Here is an 8,310-nt window from a genome sequence, read left to right as displayed (position 1 = left end):
TAGCTTGCTTCACAACAGACTCAACGACTCTTCACTACAAACTCATCTGGTGATAGGATATGAGACACGCAATGGGATCATGCCATATATTTTGTGTTGAAGAAAAAGAGGTCGAAAAAATTCGTCCGCTGTTCACGAAGTGATGAGAGATGAGTGGATTAGATAAGGTGCGACGGTGACACAAGCAGAACGTGATCGGTGATTTCCTATTCCATCAACCCCCTACAGTGCAGCTCGCACCCTGGCTGCCCCGTCAGCTTTCCAGACACCACGGCCACATGTATCGAACTCTGTATGATGATGTGCTCGGCCCAATTGAGGTAATGACGCCACAGATGCACTATCGATAAGCCGATACCATTCCTTCAATCCACATTCGTATCTATGGCAGCAACGACCCATCCAACACCAAAAGCCATGGCAACAATACAGACTGCACCAGTTGCTCTACCACGCGTTGCAATCACCTACTGCACTCAATGTCGCTGGATGCTGCGAGCGGCCTATGTAAGCACTCTTACACGTTGCACCAACAACCTTTACCAACATATACAAGTTTGGCCAAGAACTCTTATCAACATTCGGAACACAAATAGGTGAAATCGCCTTGATCCCTGCGACTGGGGGGCTTTTCACAGTGGAACTGGTAAGTTTTGATATTGCCATAACGCTGGCTAGCTGCTGACATTGCAAGACATACGTTCCATCTGTGGAACAAGGTCACAATGCTGAAGCAACAAAGGTGCTACTCTGGGATAGAAAAGCCGAAGGGGGGTTCCCAGGTTTGTATCTCTCAGCAATGGAAGATGTTCAGTTGGTGAGATGCTAACTGGCTGTAGAAACCAAGGTACTGAAGCAAAAGGTGCGGGATTGCATTGACCCTTCGCGGGATCTGGGGCACTCGGATAAGCACGGTAAGAAGAAGGAAGAGAAATTAGTCGAAGGAGACAAGGCCAAGGCCGAAGAAAAAGGAGCAGGGCAGGAGAAGAGCCAGGAGGTTGAAGTCAAGAGGAATCCAGATGGAACCATTTGTGAGGATTGTAGATGATGAGCAAGACGCGGGTTGTCGGCGGCAAGATGAGCTCAAGCTCTAATAGCTCGACCGTTATACCTATTGGTTTGCTTAGTAGGTGGTATGAACAGATACATATCTGGCAGAACAAGCTTGTGCATGGGATTCGGAATGCCGCCCTTGATTCGATGCACATCTCGCCACCGAAACTCTATTTCATTCTGTGTATATTGTCTAGTCCAGACAAATAGAAAGGCTAAAGATCGCTCGAATCTCATGCCAAGTTTGCCGCAACGCCAATGTACAGCTAGCCCCAACATCAACAGCAATGCTGCAGCAGCAGCATTTGCACTACTGTGAAGCGATCTATCGGTGTCGGCATAGCATCTATGAGACATACATTATCGTGAAGTGAGGAGCCGCGCGTAACCTTTGGGGCGCATGTGGAAAGGATGCACTATGGTAGTAGTGAATGAGAGTACGTCATCTGCTTGACAGCAAAGCTTTGATCCGCGGATGCTAGGATGACGATTAGTTGGATACATGAAACTAACCGTGTCGATGATCTTTGCGACGTGGTGTAATCGTTGGTTATGTGAACGCTGTCACGCAGTTGCTGATCGAGACACTCGGAGACTCTAGCCGGCGATGCTCCTTGCATCGTGCAGTAGGAGTACGTTGTAATAGAGCAGCACTCGACGGAGGTGAAGTCCGAGTAGGCTCCGGTGTGGTGGTGACGAGTGCGATGACAAAGCTGGCACAAGTCGGCGGAGCGCAATGTCAGTGTATGCAGTGCCATGATGCCCACCAGACACCAGCATGTATACTCGTGCTCCTGCTGTGATAGACAGCTTGTAAGTATGCAGTCATGCATCGCAATCGCACGCTAAGCTGTGAGGAGAGCCGGGCAATCTTGAACGGCGATCATGGCGGGCTGACGGCATCCCCACCCCCGACCTCACAATTGGTGGGCAACAAACTGTGCGACACACTTGCACTTGGACGCGTACAACACCACACCAGGGTCGATGCGCAAGCCATCATTTCCCCATGCTCGCTGTCACATTGCCGTGACGCCAGCAAAGCGTGGGCAAAAGGGCCCCGTACAGCCTTGACAAAAACCGCCACCCTCGCTGAGAGAGATCGTCTAGAAGCGCCACACAAGCCTTGCTAATCATTCCAGCACTCTCAAGGCTCATCTGCTGGCGCGCGCTTTACCACAATGAAAAAAATAAGGCCATGTAAGCGACTGCGGGGTCCTGAGTTGGGAAACAGCGCAGACAGCTCCCAGGCCTAACAGCCAGGCCAGGTACACATGGCCGCCCAATTACACGCATGGGCGGTCCTAAACTCTGCTCTTCTGGGACGACTCTAGGCATACTCTGCACCATCTGCGTCGAGAACGGCCGCGCCAGTTCGATTTCCCGGCGCCATAGCCCGACCAGCGCAAGCCACTCACGGCAGGCGACTCGTTTTGGCATGGTCGTCTCGCAAATCGCTCTACCCGCTTCCTCACGAGCCGATACATGCACACTATAGTAGGCGGGCGTTGCGATAGCTGAAGGGACGACGGGGATCTAGACACATGGCTGCATTGTCCCACCTTCGGCTACTACGAACTCCCACCCAACCCTGTCTCCCTGCCGCAGCAGAAGTAAATCGATAACATTGATCCCCGCCCGTGCGTGTTGTGTATTTCATTCTTTGGTACGCTTACCTGCGCTTTTTCACACTAACATAGCCTCGGAAGCGCCTCAGCCCGTACAATTAACGTCAGAGACAAAACTTCATTAGCACTTGATTCCCAGTCACTCGTCTACCCTCTTGACCACTTTTCATGATTTTGCACACAGTGACCTGCGTTTGGTAGTCGCTACGGCCTCATTGGGCGGACTTTGACGGCCACCAAAAGACTCCGTACATTCCAATCAACACGTCATAGCCGGACTACAGGCGACCAAATCTATTTTGGCCTTCTACAGGATAACAAACACGAGACCTTGAACTGGCATCTAAATGGGTTCGAGATCTGCCAGCTGCTCTGCAGCAATACGAGAACCGATGCATCCGACAAAGATTCAGCGATGGTCGGGCTTGACTCGTACCGTAAATGACTGGGATCACGGTTTGCGAAGGGTATGTTGGCCCTTATTGTTATTGTGCTTGGCTGATGTTCCGAAAAGGACCCTGAACTATGGTATGAGGATGGCGACTGCTACGTTCACCTTCATGCCAGAGGAATGTCACGTCGTGGCCCGTCTTTCTGCATTCCCTTCAGAGTCTTGCGACAAAAAAAGTGCGAGTCGGTAATAAATCAGTGCGATGCTCATTTGATTTCACTGCAGACATCGGCCTCACAAAAATTGAAGCGGGTGCCCAGTTCACTGATTGATGCAAACAAGCAACCAAGCACTATGGAACTTTTCATACCTGCGCCCGCAGAGGTTGCTCGACAAGACTCTTTCAGATGGCACATTACAACTCGCAACTTCTTCGCATTCTTGCTAGGCAAACCGTTAGTTGGCGACCATATGGGACAGGCTTATGTGGATCTTCAAGAAAGATTAGACCTTTTTCGACCTGATCACCCTAACAATGTCCAAGACTTTCTATCCTACGCCGAAGACCAGGGCTACCGCGACTTGGTCGAATGCACAGATTATGCTCTTGCAAGTTTGTTCTATGCAGAGCGTTACAAGCTTAGGGATGTTTGGGTTGATGCTTTCGCCCATTGTGTTGGCATGAACGAAAGTTTGGCCCTTAGCCCGGAATTTTCAGTAAGGAGCCAAAGTATGTTACCTGAGTATGACACTAACGACTATTCGTAGCCTATCTCAAAACTTACTAAAGCCCTGATTACTCGAGCTCATCGCGAAGTCGATGCTCATCTCGGGCGCGTGTCTGCTGCGCTCAGCAAGTTCCTGCAAGAAGACTTCTCGCCTACATATCTTGGGCTGACGGATGCTGCTCGAAGCCATCTGGACCGATTCCGCCGTTTCTTGCATACATTCTATGCTGAAAAGTTTGGCTACTGGCCCCCACCTCGAGGCACAATATTCCCCAAGGCTCTTTACAAATCTATGTATTATGACTTCAAGAGCCTATACGACTATCTCGTAGACACAACATCTACTGTCGACATTTCTTCTCAAGGGCCAGCGAGTGGCGGGATTTGTGTTCTGCAGAACGTGCTTACTTTTGACCAGCGGCACAACTTCACTTCACTGCCACATCCATTGCCACTGCTGCCAACATACATATCGCCTTCGAAGAAATCAGACTCGCACAGGGCATTACGGCAGCTTACTCTTGCCTCTCAACATCAAAAAACACACAAGATCCATACCATGAGCGGTGCGTTGAGGGCTGCAACAAACATTCTGGACCAACATGTCACAAGCTCGAAGATTGTTCAAGCATATATGCACTTCGAGAACGCACATGCCGTCAATGCATGCCGGCGCCAGGAGAAAATAACCGTTATGGACGCGCGCAAAGTCCGTTGGCTCCTCATTTATGGTACTCTCCAGTACCTGGTGTCTGCACTTCGGGCTCCAAAGCAGGTTCGCGACTCTGAAAGCTCAGATTATCCCTTGTGTTATATTGCAGATCCCACTTCATCAGCCGCAGACTGTACAGATGCGACCCCTTCGCCAGCCCCGTCGGTGAATATTTCCCAAGCCATCGACCAGTACATTTTGGAGTCGCAATGCAGCCCTTCGCCCATCGAACCAGACTGCCAAAGGGAGGATTATTTTACCCCCAAAAACTTGAGTCGGCGAGGGTCTATGGAAGTATCACCACTTAGGGTTTCTCGACCTGCGCGTCCATCCTCAGTGCGATCATTGTCACAAATGTCACTATCCTCTCTGAGCTCTAGGCGGAACAGCCTTACGACGCAGTCCACGCGTCTCTGCGTTAGCAGTACAAAAGTGTTGAACGAGTCAGTGGAGAAATCTCAACCTTCAAATAACGATCCGCTTGTTCTTGTTTGCTCTGACCAATCCACCTCGCCGATCGTCATCAATCGAAGTGGGTCAGAAACATCTTGGTTCAGGTCGCGCACACCTTCTGTTTCGCGCAGCAGGCGAGCCTCATCAAGGAGCACAGATGGTTTCCCGAGAACCCCACTACTTGACGGCTCACAACTTGATCGTTCTGCAAAGGCACTATCACTCTTAGGCATAGGAGAGATCCCCAGCCGGTCGGGCAGCACTAGCTCTACGGGAAGTTCGATGTGGAGTGAAGGTGTAAGCGCAGCTTCATCCGAGTCAAGCACATGCGACGATAAACACAAGACCAGCGAGGCAGAAGAAAGTGGTCTTCTAGGCGGTCTTGTCTCCATTATGGACCCAATGGACGCACGACGGATTATGTTACCAATCACACCTCCCGTGTCACAAAGCCACATACACCCTTCGTTGCGGCAGGAATCTCGGGGAGAAGGGTTCCGATTCGAGTTGGATGACATGAAATCAGGAGTCAAGCATGGCCACCATGAGCCTGATGATTTCCAATCAACCATTGGCATGGCCGTGTCGATGCCTCCATCATCTAGCCTCCACGTTTCTCTAGGAATAGAGCCTACACTCACTGATATCGAGGCACATCCTCCAGTCTCCGACAAGAGACCGTCCCTACCACGATCCATTTCCATTCTGTCGGCTCCAGACATTACATCTTCTGCATCCAATGGCAGCCTTGATACCGCCAAGGCTCCCACAGGGAATTACTGGGAGCAGTACAAAGCCACACTTACTCAGCAACGAGAACGGTCAAGGTCAGGCGCCGGTTCGCGGTCAGAACCTGCCTCTTCCGGAACCTTCAAAGTACCTTTCTCCCGCCTCTCCAAACCCAGTAATGAGGACAACCGCGGTGTGAAGAGTGAGCGAAGATTATCCCATCTATGGCGGCGCTAAATCTCATTTGTTCGATTTGTTATACATTCGGGTTTTTTGCACTTTTAGAGACTACCTATGCGGTGTTTGGCATACAAAACTTGTGCCAGCATTTCTGTTCTATACCCTCATCAGCATTAGCATTTTCACTTTTTTACACATGTACACCAACAGTTAGCAATAATGCACCAACAAGGAAGGAAAAGCGATCTCTTACCGCCATCTTGGTCTGCGCATCTAAGAAAGCTTGAATCTTGAACCTTTGACGTATCTCTAATCGGACCACGATAAACGGAGCGACCACGGACGCAGCCTGGACATGAGTTTCCCCGGCTGCTAGGTTCATGACAACAATTTCTAGCGTCTTGCGGGGAGTAGGCTGCTGCTAGCTAGATACTTGCCCATCCTAATGACTGAATGCACGGCGGTAATTTGTGCACAATTACGATCGTCGTTGGGAGAGTCTTCACAGAAGCCGCGCGTAGTCGTGTACTCGGTAGCCTAAACGTACATCTATAAGAGTTTTTACAGTCACAATTTCTTCGCTAACAACTTCATAGACATTACCCTAATCTGACTCATGTGTAGCAGCCTCCACAATATATACAGTAGCATGGATGCAGATGGCGGAGACAACCAGGTACAAGTTCGATAAGGTTCTTTGTCATGGATCTTAAGTCAAAAAAGAGTGGCCTCGACGCTAGGTTCGAAGTGTGGCTCGGCATGAACGCGGTGAACTGACAAGACGCCGAAATTTGAGTCTCCACTGATGGCGTTATCCTGAGCAGACAGGCCAGAACGGCTTGCGGCCGCACTGTCGAAACTTTTCCTCAACAAACATGCGATCGCCTTGCGGGATCTGGAGCACATTTGACTTTGCGCCTGCGCCAGCGACTGCGGTTCTAAAACTTGAACGCCGGCCCCAGAATTTGGAATGCATCGCCTTCCACTAATAACGTCATCCAGGAGCAACTAAATACACCAAGTGGCGAGATTGCGACATTGATGAGGCTTGGGCAGATTCATCGCCCCAAATGAATGGATGTGCCGTGCGGCTCAACAGCATTTACCGCTCCAAAGCGGTACCTGTGCAGCCTTGCACTTGCGAGTCATTGTCTCTATCACAACACAACAACGTGGTACTCATGCTCGTTATTAACAGGCTATGGAAAGACCGTTGCAAGCGCCTAAGGCTCGGCCCTTTGCCATTGCATGCAGATGCACGCACAGAACTGTTGTTCCTCGTATTTGAATCAAGTACATCTTGGGCTGTCTGTACAAAAGAAGTCATGTTGGGGGTGTGGAACCTATTTGTGCCGAATATGCGGGAGACATTGTTGGAATTACCTCGCACTAATCCAACATCTGGGACACTGACGAGTACAGTTTACGCAACTAATTCCTCCTAATTACAGCTAATCAGTTCCCCGTTTTGCATAAACAGGGCAGCTTGCTAGGCAAAAGGCAAGGCGCAAGGCGTAGTGTCCCGCCATTTTGCACACTAAAGGCCGGGAAACGTCCGTCTGGGGACAGGCAGGCGGCAACCACCACGCTGTGACTCCATCATTTCTCGTATTCTCCACCACCCCCTTGGTATGGAATGTACAATCTCTGGAGCTCTGATAGACGATCACATCGAAGCTTCATGCCCCAAGCGTTGACCTTGTGCCGACTATGTATGTAGGAGCCTGGGGTTGATAATGGAAACAAGATAAATACAACATCCCCATCCTCCCCACAGCCCATCGCCATCCACAGACAACCATCCCACTATCTCCTTCCAATACTCTCTTCCAAACCCAAAACACCGCAAAAATGCACTTCCTCACCCTCACCACCCTCCTCGCCACTGCGAGCGCCGTCCCAACGCTCTACCAGCGCAGCCCTGTTGGCCACGCCGAACCCATCCTGATTACCGACTACAGCGTGCGCAAGACAAACGGTACAATCCAGAATGTCAACTTCCACATCCACGGCTTCCAGGCCCGCAATGTGTCCTGCGCTGCTGGCCCCATCCTCTCGCTTCCCAGCGAGGCTGTCACCTGCGGAGCCAGCAACTACAGGTTTGTCCTGTCTCCATTGAACGGCACGGATCCCAACCAGTATGACCTGAGCGTTTACCACCAGACAGGTTTTGCGTAAGTTCTTCCCTCTTCTTCCCTTTTCTGTAAAACTTTTGTGTGCTGGGATGGTGATGACTAACGGAGAAATTTTTAGCTCTGGCAAGTACGCCACTGGCACCGTTCCTACCTACTGTGTTGCTGGCGGTCTCGGACCCCAGGATTTGCAGTGCAACCAGATTCGCCAGCTTGGTCCTTACAAGCTTACTCTTCGCTCCTAGATGGATGCGGGTAAGTTGACAGGGGAGGATGAAAGTAAGATGGATATGAATATTGGCAG

The 8,310-nt window shown here is 50.5% G+C and overlaps 4 protein-coding genes across 4 annotated transcripts; all 4 read left to right on the top strand.

The window, feature by feature from the left end:
- Positions 1-384: 384 nt before the first annotated feature.
- Positions 385-1,048, top strand: COCCADRAFT_82218 (uncharacterized protein; the record flags this gene model as incomplete). Its single annotated transcript, XM_007708733.1, has 4 exons — positions 385-507; positions 557-646; positions 695-782; positions 840-1,048. 4 exons carry the CDS (start codon positions 385-387, stop codon positions 1,046-1,048), a joined length of 510 nt encoding a protein of 169 aa, XP_007706923.1.
- Positions 1,049-1,880: 832 nt separating this feature from the next.
- Positions 1,881-2,186, top strand: COCCADRAFT_21831 (uncharacterized protein; the record flags this gene model as incomplete). Its single annotated transcript, XM_007708656.1, has 1 exon — positions 1,881-2,186. One exon carries the CDS (start codon positions 1,881-1,883, stop codon positions 2,184-2,186), a length of 306 nt encoding a protein of 101 aa, XP_007706846.1.
- Positions 2,187-3,028: 842 nt separating this feature from the next.
- COCCADRAFT_81989 (uncharacterized protein) lies at positions 3,029-5,931 on the top strand (the record flags this gene model as incomplete). The annotated part of the gene is made up of 3 exons (XM_007708732.1): positions 3,029-3,148; positions 3,196-3,789; positions 3,841-5,931. The coding sequence occupies 3 exons, from the start codon at positions 3,029-3,031 to the stop codon at positions 5,929-5,931; spliced, it is 2,805 nt and encodes a 934-aa protein (XP_007706922.1).
- A 1,794-nt stretch (positions 5,932-7,725) lies between these two features.
- On the top strand, positions 7,726-8,251 carry COCCADRAFT_82157 (uncharacterized protein; the record flags this gene model as incomplete). The annotated part of the gene is made up of 2 exons (XM_007708731.1): positions 7,726-8,048; positions 8,128-8,251. 2 exons carry the CDS (start codon positions 7,726-7,728, stop codon positions 8,249-8,251), a joined length of 447 nt encoding a protein of 148 aa, XP_007706921.1.
- Positions 8,252-8,310: the final 59 nt, after the last annotated feature.

This window comes from Bipolaris zeicola (genome assembly GCF_000523435.1).
Source record: "Bipolaris zeicola 26-R-13 unplaced genomic scaffold scaffold_3, whole genome shotgun sequence".
In the NCBI taxonomy this organism is placed as follows: domain Eukaryota; kingdom Fungi; phylum Ascomycota; class Dothideomycetes; order Pleosporales; family Pleosporaceae; genus Bipolaris; species Bipolaris zeicola.
Note: the sequence above shows the minus strand (reverse complement) of the source record. Positions and strands in the feature narration are given on the sequence as shown.